This window comes from Brassica napus, chromosome C6 (genome assembly GCF_020379485.1).
Source record: "Brassica napus cultivar Da-Ae chromosome C6, Da-Ae, whole genome shotgun sequence".
Classification (NCBI taxonomy): domain Eukaryota; kingdom Viridiplantae; phylum Streptophyta; class Magnoliopsida; order Brassicales; family Brassicaceae; genus Brassica; species Brassica napus.
In genome coordinates, this window is record NC_063449.1 from 25,433,013 (window position 1) to 25,451,686 (window position 18,674).

Consider the following 18,674-nt stretch of genomic DNA (forward strand, 5'->3'; position numbering starts at 1 on the left):
CGTGTGAGATGGTTTGGATATGCCACCTCGTCCACGGCCATAACTCCCTCGGCCCCGACCGTAATTGGAACCACGACCACGGTTATTGTGGTTTCCTCTTCGGCCGGTTGAGTAGTTATCTCGACCGTTATGATTGTCACGCCTACGCCCCCTGTACCCACCACGGCCATGACCGTATGGTTTCCTGTTGTCTTGGGCATAGTAGGTTTCTTTGGGATCTTTCTTTTCAATGTCATGGGCTTCGGGTAATGGTGCTGTCCCGGCCGGTCTAGCTCCACTATTTTTCATGAGAAGCTCATTATTTGCCTCGGCCAAGAGTAGACAGGAGATTAGATCAGTGTATGTGGCAAAACCTTTTGTTCTATATTGCTGCTGCAATACAGAATTCGACTGATTGAAAGTCGTATAGGTCTTTTCAAGCATCATCACATCAGACACTTCTTCACCACACAGCCTTAGTATTGAGACGATTTTGAACAAGGCCGAGTTGTACTCATCCACGGACTTAAAGTCCATGAATCTGAGATGCATCCAATCGTGCCTTGCCTTTGGAAGCAACACCATCTTTTGGTGATCATATCTGTGCCTTAAAGCATTCCAAAGATCCAATGGATTCTCAATCGTCATGTACTGATCCTTAAGACCTTCAATGAGATGATGGCGCATATAACATATGGCCCTGTATCTATTCTTTTCATTCTCATTACTGTCCTCGATGATAGTATCACCGAGTCCCTTGGATTTTAGACTAATCCTTGTGTCTAGCGCCCACTGCAAGTAATTGTCTCCGGAGAGATTAAGGGCTGCATAGTCTCTGTTTGCTATTTTCGACATCTGATCCATATTATCATACAAGACATTAGATTCATAATGGGATCACGTGGCCGCATGATATTAGCAAGCTCGGCCACAACACGTCTTATGCATTTATGATGTTCAAGCAATTCTAATTCGACCATGGTGCTATCAATCCTAAAAATCAATTCTACATGTGCCAGGATGATTAATGCCACACGACCATATGAGTTTTAATGCAATCAGATTCGAGGTCAAGTGTTTTCTATATGCTGGCCGATCTTATTCTTAATCAGTTGTGAATGCATTACCATGTTTGAATTTATGCAAAACGATCTAAGCATTCCTAGGGTTTCAATCTTTAAAATCTTATCAACTTATGTTTAAGGTTTCAAGGCCTTAAGTATTTTCAGTTTCAGACAGATTAATTCAAGCAATCTAAACAATCCTAAACCTCAGTTCAAATCAGACATCAAGCAATCAAGATCAATCTTAGAATCGGTTACATGTTTCCTTTAGGGTTTAGGGTTTTCGATTCATTGATTAGGGTTTGTCAAATTCAGATTCAATCAATCAACATACAGCAGGTTCTAATTGGAATCAATTCATGTTTCTAGTTCAAGAGCTTTGTCGATTTTAATCTATGGCTTCTTTTAGGGTTTCATCAAGACATTGTTTCCATAATGATGGAATTAGGGTTCTTACTGTTCTAGGTTCTCAGATTGTGTTTATACCTTAGTTTTGTAGGGGTTTATGAACCGGACCACCAGAGAATGGAAGAGACTTCGAGCTGAGATGATCGGACGTCTGCTGCCTCCTATCGGGTCGCGGATGGAGTCGATCGCGGCTGGAGGTGTCTCGGCTGATCGGAGATCGGAGATCGGGTCGTCTCGGGTCAGTCGCGGGGTTCGGGTTTCGATCGCGAGCTGGGTTGCGGTTCTTCTCGGTCTGGAACGTGATCTGAGAAGCTGAGATGGGTCTCCTAGGTTCTTGATGAACAAGGAACAAGATCAGGTTTAGGTTTTGGTTTTGGATCGCCGGCTTAGACTTTTAGGTTTCTAGGTTTCGATTTTGGTCTCAGGGTTCAGAGGCTATCGTGCTGATAACGTGTTGTGAACAAGAGTGTAAATCGTGTGTCTCTTGTCTTATTATCTCTGAATCAAAGTGTTCTCTTATATAGGGGATACAAGGGATAGATAAAAGGAAAGTATCAAAATCATAATCCTAGAGTGAAAAGAAAAACCTCCTAATAGATAAACATGAAAGATAAATGGAAACGTCTAAGTACAAGGGGCGGCCGACTCTCTCTCCTCTTGGGCCGCGGTCTCTCTCTCTCTCTATGGGCCTCGGTCTTGGCCTTTGGCTTCTAGCAATCCACATTGTTCATAACATTCCCCACTTTATGGTATTTGTTTGAAACATTTCTTCCACAATCATATCGTTATTAACCAATCATTTCCTTAAAACACATTAACCTAAATAAATATTTTCATTATTTTCCATTACAATAAAAAAGTCTCGTCCTCGTTTACACATTAGCCTTCTTCTTACTTTTTCTACGTTACGGTCTTCTTCTCCTCCTCCTCCGCCTCCAGGTACTCCTTCTCTCTCTCGCCATGAATCCTCCTTCTTAGTCTTCCCGCATTTCTTAATCGAACAACAACAGATCTATCATCCTTCGAATCCGATTCTTCCTCATCAGAATCGCTGTTTGGGTCCTAGATCGTTTCAGACTTTGCTACTTCCTTGTAACCCAAAAAGGCTTCTCCTTTCTCCTTTATTCGATGATTTAACGATTGTGTTTGCTTTCGTTTTCTTCATTAGGCGTTGAAAGTTGAAACCTTTGGGTGGAAAATGGTGTGGTTTCGAGCTGGTTCCAGCGCGACGAAGCTCGCTGTACGAAGGATTCTGAATCAGGGTACCAGAACACCACGCTACCTCCCTTCTCAAAACCGTTCCTTTCACTCGACCCTCTACAGACCAAACCCTCAGAGCGCTGCTTCTGCTCCCGTTCCTCGTGCTGTTCCCCTCTCTAAGCTAACCGACAGCTTCTTAGATGGGACCAGCAGTGTTTACCTCGAGGAGCTTCAACGCGCTTGGGAAGCTGACCCCACCAGCGTTGACGAGTCCTGGGATAATTTCTTTAGGAACTTTGTTGGTCAAGCTGCGACTTCTCCCGGCATCTCTGGTCAGACGATTCAGGAGAGTATGCGTCTCTTGTTGCTCGTGAGGGCTTATCAGGTGAATGGTCACATGAAAGCTAAGTTGGATCCGTTGGGTTTGGAGCAGAGGGAGATTCCTGAGGATCTTGACTTGGCTCTGTACGGATTCACTGAGGCTGATCTTGACAGAGAGTTCTTCTTGGGAGTCTGGCAGATGTCTGGTTTCATGTCTGAGAATCGACCGGTTCAGACCTTACGTTCTATATTGACGAGGCTCCAGCAGGCTTACTGTGGGAGTATCGGGTTTGAGTATATGCACATTGCGGATCGGGATAAGTGTAACTGGCTGAGGGAGAAGATCGAGACTCCAACTCCTTGGAGGTACAACAGGGAGCGCCGCGAGGTGATTCTCGACAGGCTTGCGTGGAGTACTCAGTTTGAGAATTTCTTAGCTACCAAGTGGACAACGGCTAAGAGGTTTGGGCTTGAAGGTGGAGAGTCTTTGATTCCTGGCATGAAGGAGATGTTTGACAGGGCGGCGGATCTTGGAGTAGAGAGCATTGTTATCGGAATGTCCCACAGAGGGAGATTGAATGTTTTGGGTAATGTTGTTAGGAAGCCACTCCGTCAGATTTTCAGCGAGTTCAGCGGCGGTATTAGGCCTGTGGATGAGGTTGGCTACACTGGAACCGGTGATGTTAAGTACCACTTGGGGACATCTTATGATCGACCTACGAGAGGTGGGAAGAAGATTCATCTCTCGTTGGTTGCAAACCCAAGTCACTTGGAAGCTGCTGATTCAGTTGTTGTTGGCAAAACCAGAGCGAAACAGTACTACTCCAAGGATTTGGACAGGACCAAGAACTTGGGTATTTTGATCCATGGAGATGGTAGCTTTGCTGGACAAGGAGTGGTTTACGAAACGCTTCATCTTAGTGCTCTTCCGAACTACACCACTGGTGGTACCATCCATATTGTGGTGAACAACCAAGTGGCTTTCACCACGGATCCAAGGGCTGGGAGGTCTTCTCAGTACTGTACTGATGTTGCTAAGGCTTTGAGTGCTCCCATCTTCCATGTTAACGGAGATGATGTTGAAGCTGTTGTTCATGCCTGCGAGCTTGCTGCTGAGTGGCGTCAGACGTTTCATTCCGATGTTGTTGTTGATTTGGTTTGCTACAGGAGGTTTGGGCATAATGAGATAGATGAACCATCTTTCACTCAGCCGAAGATGTACAAGGTTATCAAGAACCATCCCTCAACGCTTCAAATCTATCACAAGAAGCTCTTGGAGTGCGGTGAAATATCACAGCAGGATATCGACAGGATACAGGAGAAGGTTAACACCATTCTCAATGAAGAGTTCGTTGCTAGTAAAGATTATCTATCTAAGACGCGGGATTGGCTTTCAACCAATTGGGCTGGATTCAAGTCTCCTGAGCAGATCTCACGTGTTAGAAACACTGGGTGAGTAGGCTTTGTCCTTTTCTTGAGTTCTCTCTCTCTCTCTCTCTATTGTCCCTTAAACGTTGCACTCTTTTGCAGAGTCAAACCAGAGATACTCAAGACTGTTGGCAAGGCGATTTCATCACTGCCGGAGAACTTCAAGCCTCACAGAGCGGTAAAGAAAGTTTATGAACAGCGTGCTCAAATGATTGAAACAGGAGAAGGAATAGACTGGGCACTTGCGGAAGCTCTTGCTTTTGCTACCTTAGTTGTCGAAGGCAACCATGTCCGCTTGAGTGGTCAGGATGTCGAAAGAGGAACCTTTAGTCATCGTCATTCTGTCCTTCATGACCAGGAAACTGGAGAAGAGTATTGTCCTCTAGATCATCTCGTCATGAATCAGGATCCTGAGATGTTCACTGTCAGCAACAGGTACTTTTTACCTCCATTCCATCCTTCTCCTCAATGATCTTGCATTTTGAGAGACGTCCCCTGTAAAAGATGTACTGAGAAGTTTTGTTTGTTGTATGCAGTTCTCTTTCAGAGTTTGGAGTCCTTGGGTTTGAGTTGGGTTACTCAATGGAAAGCCCAAACTCGTTGGTGCTATGGGAAGCACAGTTTGGAGACTTTGCCAATGGAGCTCAGGTGATATTTGATCAGTTCATCAGCAGTGGTGAAGCCAAGTGGCTGCGTCAGACCGGGCTTGTTGTGCTACTTCCCCATGGATATGATGGTCAAGGCCCTGAACATTCAAGTGCCAGGCTGGAACGTTACCTTCAGGTAAAATCCCTCCTAGTTTATTTTCTAATTTATTTGCATCTTAGCTCTTGATTATCTTCTTGACTCTAATTAATGCTCTTCTGTTGCAGATGAGTGATGACAACCCCTATGTCATACCAGACATGGAACCTACATTGAGAAAGCAAATCCAAGAATGCAATTGGCAGATTGTTAATGCCACCACTCCTGCCAATTATTTCCATGTTCTGCGTCGTCAGGTAAGCCTTTTGATCGTTTTCAGCTATTTCAAAGGGTTGTTTCCCATTTTACAATGTCTCAATGTTTCACACGGTGCAGCTACACAGAGATTTCCGGAAGCCTTTGATTGTAATGGCACCAAAGAACTTGCTCCGTCACAAGGACTGCAAATCAAATCTCTCTGAGTTTGATGATGTCCAAGGCCACCCAGGTTTTGACAAACAAGGAACTAGATTCAAGCGATTGATCAAGGATCAGAATGATCACTCTGATCTTGAAGAAGGCATCAGAAGATTGGTACTTTGCTCCGGAAAGGTATGCAAGCTTTGTGATGGGTCTTACTGGTCCCAGATTAGCAAAAGACAGTAGAATCATTCTTCATTTTGCCATTTCGCAGGTGTATTACGAGCTTGATGACGAGAGGAAGAAGGTTGGCGCAAGCGACGTTGCTATTTGTAGAGTGGAACAGCTTTGTCCTTTCCCATATGATCTCATTCAGCGTGAGCTCAAGAGATATCCAAGTAAGAATTGGTCTGCATCAACTATTTCTCTGACAGCTAGTATGGTATTAATTGTTTTTTTGCTTTGATTATGAGAAAAGATGCGGAGATAGTTTGGTGCCAAGAAGAGGCGATGAACATGGGAGCATACAGCTACATAACTCCAAGGCTATGGACAGCAATGAGAAGCTTACGCAGAGGAGATATGGAAGACATTAAGTACGTTGGTCGTGGACCTTCTGCTGCTACTGCCACTGGTTTCTACACTTTCCATGTCAAAGAACAAGCGGAGCTCGTCCAGAAAGCCATTGGAAAGGAACCCATCAGTTAAAAAAGAAACTTTATTTTTTTGAGTGAATTCTTTAAATAAGAACTTTGGGTGAATCAAAGTGATAAAACAACACTGACAAAATCATGTCTTTGCTTTTTTATTGGTCCCATTGATTTTTGAACCCGTCTCTTGTTGCAGGTTAATACGGATCATACTCATTTTCATAAAGCTTTTGTTTTCCCTCTACAGTTTTATTCTTTGATACACCTAAATATTTTGCATTTGTCGTACAACCTTTTTTTGAAGACATTTAAATGTTCAACTTTCTTCATGGCCCTCTTCTTTTTATTTGGTTACCTAATGAATTGTGTGATGAGGTATTGTTATTAGTATTCAAAACAAGTTTCACTATTTTTTTGTTTAACTTCTACGTCAAATGTGATTTGAATAAGATCAAAAGTCATTTATGCATTTCATATCTTGTTTACATGTTTGACCAACAGATTGCATGTATAGTTGACCAACAAAAGGTTAATAATTCTGTATTAGCAATGTCATTATCACGCTAAGTTAGCAGTGCAATGTCATCATTGTAGAATGTCCATTGCCAAAATGATTTTAGCCACTTTTTCTAAAAAATGCAAATTTGCTATTGTTTAACAATAGTGGACAAACCAACGGCTATTTTGTAGAGCCATATTTCTAGTAATGAGCTTAGAATGTGAAGGTTAGCGCGTAGTTACCATATAAGGAAGAGAATGAGAATTTTTTTGTTGTTGTAACATATCTAGGAAGAGAATGAGAACAAGAGATCTTTTGGAACCCTAGTACACAACCACGTAAATCTATTGAGAACCACGGATCAAATAGGCCTGATATTTTAACCGAACTGAACCCGCCGAATCAAACCGAAGTTTCGGGTAGTTCGATTCGACATGTTTATAAAAAAGTTTGATTTTCTGTTTGGTTCATTAAACGGTTAGTATGGATTTTCAAAAAAAAAAGAAATTGTTAACCAAATTTCAAACTGAACTAAAAAAAAATTCTGAACCAAAATTACACATTATTTTGAATCGAATTAAACGAAATTACCCGAATTTAATCGACTTTATCCAAATTTTGTAACTGAAATATTATCAAAACTAAAACCTTCAGTTAGTTTCGGTCAAAAATTTAAAAACTAAATTACCCGAATACCAAACTTTTTGCGGTTCAATTCGGCAAGATTTTAGTCAAACTGAACTATTCGAACCCATATGCCTGGATCAAACAACCCAAGCTCGAGCTAAGTAGGAAAGACGATTTTAGATGGTGGTGTCACTCTGCCGTAGCAACTGATCAGTTGCTTTACAGGTTAGAAAGGATTATGTTTCTAACGTTTATATTGCTTTACATGTTGATGCCTTGATGGACCATCTAAAACAAACATAAAGATCATAAAGACAGCGAAATCAAAGCCTTTTAAAATATGTCTAAAGCCAAAGCCAGCCATGGGCTAAAGCTCATGAAGCCCATGTTTTAGGCGCCAAATAATGTCAATGTTTACATTGTGATGGCAATTATTTTTACATGTAAGTTCAAAGTATTTGGGCTTTACACGCCTGGTGATGCTGGACCGGTAAAGCGAATATCATATGAGAAGTTCCCCTTTATTCATACAAATATAAGGAAAAAAGAATGAATAAAGAAACCTTTAACATTAAAACATCCGAAACTAAACACAAAGCTATTGATCTCTCCAATCCGTGACAGTCCCTTAGAACCATTATGTTAGGTTACAGTCCCTTAGAACCATTATGTTAGGTTTTTCCAAAATCTGTTAAGACGCGTCACTTAGAACTTACACGCACCCAGAGCCGGCCCTAGGCTAAAGCTCATGAAGCCCATGCTTTAGATATCAAATAATGTTAAATGTTTAAGGGACGCCAAAATACAAAGAGTAATTCATAGTGTAGTGGTTTTGTCTGATACATAGTGTAGAGATGCTGAGCCGGTAAAGCGAATATCATATGAGAAATTCTCCTTTATTCATTCAAATATAAGGAAAAAGGAATGAATAAAGAAACCTTTAACATTAAAACATCCGACACTAAACACAAAGCTGATGATATCTCCAAACCGTGACAGTCCCTTAGAACCATTACGTTAGGTCTTTCCAAACAAATGCTACATAGAACAAATCTGTTAAGACGCGTCACCTAGAACTTACACCCACCATTACTTGGGTTGCTCCTTACAACGACACCGGTCCCACTGAAATGACACGACCCGTCACTGCGACCGTTTTTCTGGAAATAAGCGTTCATCACAAATGAAGCATGCATCCTCAAACTACTAGGGTTAAAGCACGAGCCACCGGCTTGAATCGGTTTACAGTCAACGCCTCCCTGACTACACACCCAATTAATATTCGCTTGCAACTGCGCATTAGTGGCTCCTGACTTTGCCACGCACCATTTACCACCAGCAGTACTAGGCGCTGGCAATGCTGGTGCTGGACGTCCACGGCCACCACCACGGAGGAGACCAACGTCATAAACCGGAGAAAAGTCAGACCGGAAAAGCCCCCAGTTCCGCTCAGCGGTTGGACCGGGTTTGCCTTCTTCATTAAACAAACCGAAAATGTAAGTCTCGAACCGTCTTTTAGGCATGAGAGGTGTTCCTTGGCCTTGTGCACGTCTGATAATATTGAGGTTGAACCAAGCCGCGTTTGCCGGAGAGCACCAAGGTGCATCGCAAGCAGACGGCCAGCCAGTTTCTCCGACGACGATGCTAACATCTCCGTAGCCAAGAGCTTTCATGGCTGAGTACGTCGAGTCCATGAGAGCATCGTACATGTTTGTGTAGATTTTGCGGGTGAACGGATCACGAACCGCCTTGTACGGTGAACGGAAAATGGCGAAGTTGACGTTTTTAGGGTCGAAACCGAAGTAAGGGTAAGGGTTAACCATGAACGGAGACTTGGTCTGGCGATGGAAAGCTAGGATTGGAGCCAAAATGCTTTTTTCCCAGACAGGTCTGAATCGACCTCGGCTTGGTGCACCGTGCAGGTCATAGGCTATGATGTTAAGTGAATGTGCGGTTGTAACCTGAAACCAAATTGCAGCAAATAGTATATTAGAAATATGTTTTACCTATCAGTATCTAAAAACATTTACAAATTATTCTTATTTTATATATATTGAATCTTTCCGTTTAAAATTAATTGTTCTTTAAAAATATATTTTTTGTTACTAAATAAGTGTCTATTTAAAAGTCAACTAAGAGTAAAATTGAACAAGTAACTATTTTTTAATTGTGTAAAAACTTTAAACCACTTCTAATTTGAAATAGAGTTATTCTTGGGTTCACCAACCTCTAGATTCACCAACCAATAGGATTTCATTATTTCAAATTCGATATCTTTTAGAAAAGGAAACAAAATATTATCAAATTATATTATGTTTTTTTTAAAAAAAAGTAAAAAAAAAAATAACACTACAGAAAAAAGAATTAAAAAAAATATTTTTAACGTCGTCAGCAAAACATTAAACCCTTAATCCTAAACCCTAAACCCTAAACCCTAAACCCTAAACCCTAAACCCTTGGATAAACCCTAAACTCTAGGATAAATCTTAAACTCTAAGATAAATCTTAAACTCTAAATCAAAATCACTAAACACGAAAACACTCAAGGGTTTAGGGTTTAGGATTTAGGATTTAGGGTTTAGAGTTTTAGGGTTAAGTGTTTTTATTTAGAGTTTAGGATTTATCCAAGGGTTTAGGGTTTACTTAAAGGTTTAGAGTTTATCCAAGGGTTTAGGGTTTAGAGATTAGGATTTAGTATTTTGCTGACGACGTTAAAAATATTTTTTTAATTCTTTTTTCTGTAGCTGCTATTTTTTTTTTTACTTTTTTATTTTAAAAACATAATATAACTTGATAATATTTTGTGTTTTTTAAAAAAATATCGAATTTGAAATAATGAAATTTTATTGGCCGGTGAATCTAGGGTTCAGCCAAGAATAACTCTTTGAAATAGAGGAAACTTTTAAGACATGGCCGACACATTACACATGGTTTTGCTTTTGTCCGGTCTATACACAACCTTGGACGGTGAGACACCACGTGGGATAGTCTACATGGTCAGACCTTGAATTATTATCATTCGCTGACAATCAAAATCTTTAACTTTTAATTTCAGATTTAATAAATAAATAAATAAGACTTAATAAGATCTGAAATTAATAATAATGACATGAACTATATTTTTATTTATTTATTTATTTATTCATCAAAAAAAAAAGGAGCTAACGGAAAAATGGAGAGAAAGCTGACCTTAACATCTCTGACACCAGCACGAACCAAAGCACTATTTATAGTTCTCATCGCCGGTAAGAGCTTCGAGATCGTGTTATTATCTCCGGTGAGAAGAATCTCATTGCCGACGGAGATATATTTGATTTTCGTCTGAGGATGAAACGGTAATATATTAGCCGAAACCCAGCGACGAGCTTGCATCCCGTTAGCTAACGCCGGAATATCACCGTTAGGGACGGTGACAACGACCGATATTCCGGTACCGGCGAAGGCACGGAGGATATTGGGATCCACGTTGAAGATCTTGACGCTATCGATAGAAGTCTGAGTCTTGAGGAAGTTTGCAACCTGAGTCGGCGGTGGGAGGTTTCCTAGAGTTCCGTAGTTGACGCCGATGGAGGATATCGCGGCGGGAAAGGTGAAAAGTACGGCGGCGGAGAAGAGGAGAAAAGAGATAAACGGTGGCGCTTTCGCCATGTTTGCTAGTAACGAAATAATGGGAAAACCAATCGTTTGAGGTGTCTTTTTAGATTGTTGAGAGAGTTGATACTCGTTGAGAAAGAACTATATATACTATATAGAAATCAATAGTTAAATAGATATGACCGCTTGTATACGCGTATACGTCTGGTAGTGTATATGTATGTTTTTGGTGACGAACAGCTGGACCTTTTGGGAAAATAAAAATTAATATTGTTGTCTTCTCAGTTTATGTGCATCGGTCGAATTTAGGCCGTTGTCAATAATTGAAAAGTGGATTTTATTAGGACCGTGAAATTTTTAGTTAATTTTCCTAAGTAGATAATTTTTACTGAAGATTTATCTTGTCATCTTTTTAGTATACAAAAGATATTTTTGGCGTTATTATTATACAAAAATATAGCTGTTGATTTTCGTGATAAATATTCTTTTAGTGTAATTAGTAAACGTATAATTAAGTTTTAGGTAAATTATTAAATGGAAAAGATAAAGAAGAGAAATATATCGACGCGGTTTCTTATACACTTGGGCACGTGTTTGTAGGATGGAATCGTATGAGTTTGAACACTACCGACCAAAGTCAAGTAGATTCGAGTTTCTATGTATCTATGTATGAAGATTTTGGGGAAGCTGATATTTTAACCTGTACGTGTCCTTTTGTATTAATCTTTAGCCACTAGTTCTACTTTCTTTAGATTCTTTCATGCCTTCTTCTCTGCTACTGGCATTGGATAATTCTTCGATGATATTCCCTCCATCTCAAATTATACTATGTTTTAAAAAATTTATGTTGTTTTATTTTTATTTTTTTGATGATCCTGATATCCGGAGCCTCGAGAGGATCCGACTAGCGCCAATGACCATCCACCGAAGCTTAGCCGGGGAACCCGCCGAGGCATCCAGGAGGGCTGGTGATCACCCCATGTAAATCACACCAGTGGCCACACGTTAGCAGACTTTTCCGTATTGGGCCCGAAGGTCCCTCAAGATAATCACCTCCCAGCGGCACTCGAACCCATGACCTCTCAGGTTGAGTTTAACCATTGGACCACTAACATGTGGTTATTTATGTTGTTTTAAAATATACAATGTTTTGAGATTTTAAAGTTAATGTTAACTCTGTTAGAAACTGTTCAACTAATTAGATTTACAGTCTTTATTATAATTGATCGAATGATTTTAAAATTATATTTTTAAAAGTATTTTCTAGAAAAATATAATTTTCTTAATCTTTGTACAATAAGTCAAAACATCATATATTATAAAACGGAGAAAATAATAAATTGCACTGATTATATAAACAACATAAGAGCTAAAATGGAATATGAAATAAAAATATTTTAATTTTACTTCATTTCTCACTTTATAATAAAATAAAAGATAGATTTATTCCATAAATAAAATAATTTATTGTTTGTTTGTGTATGGCTTTATAATGAAATAAGAAATAGAATAGAATAAATCATTTTTATTCCATATTTTATTTTACTCCATTTAGAAAAAAAAACATATAGTTTTACATTAGAAATACTCTAACATTTTATATAAAAAGTTAACTTCACACGTATATAGCACTTATTTCTAAAAATGTTTCTCTTTTCTACATTAGAAATGATCTAACATTTTATATAAAACTAGGGAAAATCCGCACTTCACGCGGGATTTAATATTTTTTTTAAAAAAATCAAGTTCATTTCTGTGTTTACAGGATTTATTATCTTTTGTCCGCGCCAGATTTTCATATGATTCTTTTGCAATTGGGTTAATTGAAAATTAAGGAACAAAATTTTAAATAAAGTCAAATTTGTGCAGCATGAAAAGAGATTTTTTTTTTTTTGCTAAACTAAGAGAGAAAATATTTACGTGTGTCTCTAATTAGTTGACACAAAATCAAACAGAAATTTACAAAAAAACATATAATAAATTGTGTATTCCTCGCTCCGATCAACAAAGTTAGAAAAAAAATATATGTATTGTCTAGATGAAATGAGGAGTAACACTAAGATATATATATATTGTCAACCTAAATACATGTTTAAAGTAGTTTTCCTCCTCTGGAGATTGATCGAAAGTGATACATAGTCCCTAAAAATAGAACAACAGTTCTAATATTGATTAATGAACACAAAACGACAATTTTAACAAAAACATCAAATATAAAGAATGTGAAATTGAAACAGTATCTCGAATATTCTTGAGAAAATCATTTATCATTTATCTATGAGACCATCGACTAAAGTTGTCAACATGGGTGAAATACGACAACACTCATCCAAACGTAACATAGCTCTGCTAACCTTCTCACCCATATTAACATATCAACAAGGCGATTGGTTTCGGTGGTTTTGTGTGAAGGAAAGCTATTTTGTCCTTAAATTTCAGTTTTGAGATTGGTTTATCTTGGTCTAGTTTTGGAACCTTTTTTGGTTTTGGTTTTGGTTTCTCTTTTTTGTATCTTTATATATTGTTGAAATTTTATATGTATTCTTAAAATTTACCTATTGGGTTATATTATGTATATTCACAAAAATATTATTTGTTGACTAAATCTTCACCAAATTTTAGTAATGTCATGTATTTCTGCTAATTTTTTCGTTTCATTTGAATGAAATAGGAAATACAGGTACTGCTACTAATAATTATATAAAGTGACACTGATTATATATATGACAATTTTCTCAAATAATCATTTTTAAGTTTTTTGTCAAATAATCATTTTTAAGTTTTTTGTCACAAAAATATCCCAAAAAAAAAGAAAATGTCCAAAATAGCTTTTTTTTTTATTTTGAATTTTTTTAATTTTTTTTTTAATTTTTTAAAGTTTGAAATCTTATCCCCAAAACCTCACCCCTTAACTCTAAACCTTAAGTCTAGATTAGTTAACCATAGGCTAAAAATGTACTTTTACCTTTTAATAATACATCTTTCGGTCATTTTTCTCATTAAATGCTATTTTTGTGACAAAAACTTAAAAAAAGATATCCTAGAGAATTTCTCTTATATATATATTAAAGCACTATTATTTTTTCCTTAAATATATAATGTTGAAGGTTTTGCAAATTCAAATGGCTATTTAAAAAATAAATACCAGATACATTTAAAATATTGGTTTTAGTTTCAAAAACTGTTAATTAATTACTGTTTCGATAGCAAACCTGCCCAAAAATTAATTGCTTCGTTAAACTTTCTTTTTTTATTATACATTTTATTTTGTTCATCTTTTACATTTGTGTTAAAATAGAATTGTTAACGAGAATAAACCAAAATTTACACATCAACCCACTTTTTTAAGAGAATCTCTTTTCTTACAACACAACTATTGATGGAGCTCTCTATTCTTCATCCAAAATAAAAACAACACAAAGGGAACCGGTGGAAGCATTTAAGTACTTTAATGCAGTTCAACGTATGCAACTTGATCTTCTTCTTTTTTACCTGCACTCACGTCTCTCTCTCTCTCTCTCTCTCTCTCTCTCGAATCTTCCATAATTCTTCAGGAAAGGACAACATACAAAAAGGAAGTTGTTCTAGTGGAGGCATGAGACTCTTGGTGGGATTCTTGAGGGATAACTTCTGGTTCTGAAAGATCAAAGATGATGTTTTGATAATGCCCTCACATGTCTTTTCATTTTCTTTTTGGCCTTACTTCTTCCTTGGCTCAACCAGGTTGGTTTTCTAGATGTATAAGAAACTGTTTTGGTCACAGATCAGTCTGCTCTAGACTCAGAAGTATTTGAAAAAGCCGACTACAACACCATATCCCATTGGTATCCTCGTTTCAGGGGAATATATTGTGTCACACTTGGGGCTGAATCTGTAAAAATCCAGTCAATGGAGCTCATTAGTGACTTTAAAATGAGTAAGATAAATAAAATGTAAACTATGAATAGCCATCAGCCAAGAGCTTATGACTTTGAGATAGTGTTTTAAGTCAGGAACGGTAACAGCCATAGCCTCAAACAAATACTCTTTGGTTTACCTGAAAGAACGGGACGTACAGAGCTCCTGCAGCAGCCAGTCTGTTGCATGGATCCTAGAGCAGAGTCACTGAAAGATCATGAACGAAGGTAAAATATTGGTGTCCGAGAATAAATGCACCTGAAGGAGTACCACACAAATTGATACTAACCAACTTTTAATGGTATGTCAGCTAATCGACATACGGGTCACTTATGTACAAATATACATGTATATTAATATTCTGAAAGAGACATTGTAATACAGAAAAGGAATCAAATCTTAACCAGCGTATAACTGCATGCTCTATAAATGTGAACTCAGATTAACCTCCCTTGCCAGTCCAAAATCAGCAATGTTAATGATAAATTTAGAGATACATATCTTTTGCAACAACCAACACAACATAAACAAAGAAGAACACTTTCTTATAGCCAGAGGGAAGAGAAAGAGAGATAAATAAAAAAACCTTTGAATTGGAAGCTGTATGAGAAAACGAAGCAACTTTCTCTTCTTGGAGTTTGGTTTCAATGTCTGAACTCGATCTAAATGTGGATAAAAAATGTGTAATAAGTTTCTACTGTTATTAGGAATAGCGAGGATGAGTCTCAGAGGATGAAGCCTTGCCGTTTTATAGGTGAGATCTATCTTCCCAACCTTAGAAAGTGCATGTGTCATTCAAATTTTTTTTATGTTATGAAAATGACTTAGATAATTTTTATTGCTCGGTCTTGTTTACACCAGTCAAGCAAGCAAGTATTAGACGTACATTGCAATTTAGTAGTTATGTAGTATATTAACATAAACGAATAGTATGAAAACATTAAATTGGTTCTGAAACATCAAAAATACCTATCAATCCAAATATATTTTTTTGTTAAAAGTTGTGTCAGTTATCTTCGGCAAGGTATGTAGAATGTATGTAGAATGCATGAAGGTTGATTTTTTTGTTATACTATAGTAATGGGACAAATCAAGAAACATAAGTGACAACTATAATGTGCTAAGTATAACAGAAACCTTAATGTGTGTTGTTGTTGCATTTAAATCTCGAGCCCTTAATGTAGTATCAAAGAATGGTCATAAATTTTTTGATTTGCTTGAATTAAAAGCAAGGGTTGTAGTTGTTCTCCATGTCATTGACATGACAGCTCTCTGGTGGTTTGAGCTTCCGCATGTTTATTTGGTATAGGCTCTGTGAAGACGATGTCGATCCGTCAAATAATCCTAGGAAATGCGTTTAAAATAGAGATCTCTTTGTTACAAAAAAAGAAGAAGAATAGAAATCTCTTTGCCCAGCTTTTGTTTGGTCTTGAGGATTAGTTTAAACTTTCCTCTTGTTTTTTTTAAATCGTAAGTGTAAAGCTTAATAACCCAATCTTACTTTTTTGTTCCTATTGAGAGATTATAAGAATGTTGGTTTTGCCGACAATGAGAAATAATGATTCCTGATTTAATATCTTCAAAATTGTTGTAGGCCTTACATAAGAAATGTTTCCCATTAAAAGACAAACTAAAATATTAAACTGGCTATCATGGTACGATAGATAATCTGTCAAGTTGAACCTGATATAGTAAACTATTAAACTGTGAACTCATTCCTCTCATTTCTTGTAATGAAAACTCATCACACACATTGTAACCTGTTGTTAGATCAAATACAAAAAGCTTCATGTTTCACCAAAACAAACTAAACATAAACGCCACAGATCATAGTTCCTTGTGCATCTTCAACATACTAAAAAAAGACACATGAGACTTGCAGTGAACTCAAACCAAGACTATGGTTTTACACTCTCTCTTGTTTAACCTTCAAATCTTCAAGACAGTCTTTAGGAATAGCAGCAGGGTCAAACTCAAAAGAGCCAGTAGGGATTTCATCTCCAGTCAATTTGAAAGATGGAACTATGCGAAAACCTAAGCATCTCATCAGACGGTATCATCATTTTGAAGTAATCATGTTGCACAACATGTTCGTACACTGAAGTGAATCCCTCCACTCTCCCTAGATAAGCAACTCCAATGCCATGATCACTGTCCAGCTCAGACTCGATTTTGACAAAGTCGTATCTATATGGACGCTCATACTGCGGCTTCCAATCTCTGAAAAGGGCCCATGTCTCACCTTTCCTCGGGTTTATGGTGATGGTCTTCTTGCTAGTTCTGATGTGAGGCATCTCATGAGAAAACATCAAGTGGCTGCTTGTGTTTTTTTTCTCCGTACTTGAATTCTCCACAAGCGATTGGAACTGGCTTCTTGTTTGCTTTTGATTCAAGCCATCTCACTCCCAAACTCAGCTGAGTTTCCAGAATTTTCTTGATCCGAGCATAGTAGCGAGGCATTTCATCTAAAGGATCATAGAGAGCCCATATTTGACCCACAACGAAAGAGCTTATTGTGTTGTTGAAACTGTGAAGTATGCATCAGGACAACAATATGGCTCAAGATCCTCATCAGTTCCATCATCTTCATGTAATCCACAACCAGAAGTTGTTTCCTTCTCTTTAGCATCATGTTTGGGTTTTCTAATGAGGCAATTTTCATCTATATCCTTCTCAGCCATCTCATGTCTGGATCTCTTTCTACTCTTTGCTCGCTTATCCTCCATTTTTATGACTCTCCAGCATCTCTGCAGCTTCTCTTGTGTTGTCCCTCGCTTCTCAAATCTCTTAGAAACACAAAGAGTTATAAGAACAACTTTTCCTATTAGCTTTAGAAACTACTCAAAACTAAAGTTCTCAATATGTTTCTCTTAGATCATATGGAACACCTCTCCATTAGACCTATATTTATATGAAAGACAATTCACTTTAACATGTGGGATATGGAAAACACAAACCTAACCTAAATAGAAACTTCATTTTCCTATTTCTAGGTTTCCTTATTGTGTTTATCTTAACATATTAAACATCTAATAATATGTTAAGTTTCCACAAGCTTGGAATTATCCAACATTCACCCCCTTAATTCCAACTTGAATTAGGGAGATCAATTTCTTGAACTCCGATTAAGCTCCTCATTTGCTTGAACATAATCCTTGCTAATGGCTTGGTAAGGATGTCGGCCTTCTGCTCAACATCCGGCACATGCTCCACTTCGATCTGCCCATTCTCCACACACTCACGAATGAAGTGATACTTCTTGAGTACATGCTTACTCCTTCCATGGAAAACTGGATTCTTGGTTAGAGCAATGGCTGATTTGTTGTCGATCCTAAGCTTGACCTTCTCGCCTTCTTTGCTTAGTATCTCACTCAACAATTCCTTGATCCATATAGCTTGCTTCGCTGCTTCTGTTGCTGCCATGAACTCTGCTTCGCATGATGACAATGCAACTGTCTGCTGCTTCTGCGATGTCCAAGTGATCAGTGTTGAACCGTAGTAGAATGCATGACCTGACGTGCTCCTCCCGTCATCGAGATCAATGTTGTGACTGCTGTCACTATAACCAACGACACTCCTTGACTCATCTCTCTTGAAGAACAGACCGTAGTTTGTTATTCCTTTCACATACCGCAATATGTGCTTGATGGCTTGTCCGTGAGAGTCTCTCGGATTGTGCATGTATCGGCTAAGAACACCTACTGCGTAACACAGGTTGGGTCTTGTGTGAAGCAGACACCTCAAACATCCTATGATTCTTCTGAACTCGGTAGCATCTATCTCTCGTTCATCTTCAGCTTTTGAGTTCTTCAAATTCGACTCCATTGGAATTTGAGTTGCGTTACACACTTCCATCTTCGTGTCACACAGGATTCCTTGAGCATACCTTTCTTGTTTTATTCT

The 18,674-nt window shown here is 38.0% G+C and overlaps 3 protein-coding genes across 3 annotated transcripts; 1 reads left to right on the forward strand and 2 right to left on the reverse strand.

The window, feature by feature from the left end:
- Positions 1-2,210: 2,210 nt before the first annotated feature.
- LOC125588881 (2-oxoglutarate dehydrogenase, mitochondrial-like) lies at positions 2,211-6,335 on the forward strand. The gene is made up of 8 exons (XM_048760812.1): positions 2,211-2,390; positions 2,620-4,424; positions 4,503-4,835; positions 4,937-5,183; positions 5,273-5,401; positions 5,481-5,696; positions 5,779-5,902; positions 5,983-6,335. The coding sequence occupies exons 2-8, from the start codon at positions 2,650-2,652 to the stop codon at positions 6,210-6,212; spliced, it is 3,054 nt and encodes a 1,017-aa protein (XP_048616769.1). The 5' UTR covers positions 2,211-2,390; positions 2,620-2,649; the 3' UTR covers positions 6,213-6,335.
- A 1,825-nt stretch (positions 6,336-8,160) lies between these two features.
- On the reverse strand, positions 8,161-11,061 carry LOC125588882 (glucan endo-1,3-beta-glucosidase-like). The gene is made up of 2 exons (XM_048760813.1): positions 10,470-11,061; positions 8,161-9,241 (listed from the first exon to the last, which is right to left on the reverse strand). Exons 1-2 carry the CDS (start codon positions 10,926-10,928, stop codon positions 8,351-8,353), a joined length of 1,350 nt encoding a protein of 449 aa, XP_048616770.1. The 5' UTR covers positions 10,929-11,061; the 3' UTR covers positions 8,161-8,350.
- Positions 11,062-16,765: 5,704 nt separating this feature from the next.
- On the reverse strand, positions 16,766-17,497 carry LOC125588431. Its single transcript, XM_048759770.1, has 3 exons — positions 17,323-17,497; positions 17,113-17,236; positions 16,766-17,051 (listed from the first exon to the last, which is right to left on the reverse strand). The coding sequence occupies exons 1-3, from the start codon at positions 17,495-17,497 to the stop codon at positions 16,766-16,768; spliced, it is 585 nt and encodes a 194-aa protein (XP_048615727.1).
- Positions 17,498-18,674: the final 1,177 nt, after the last annotated feature.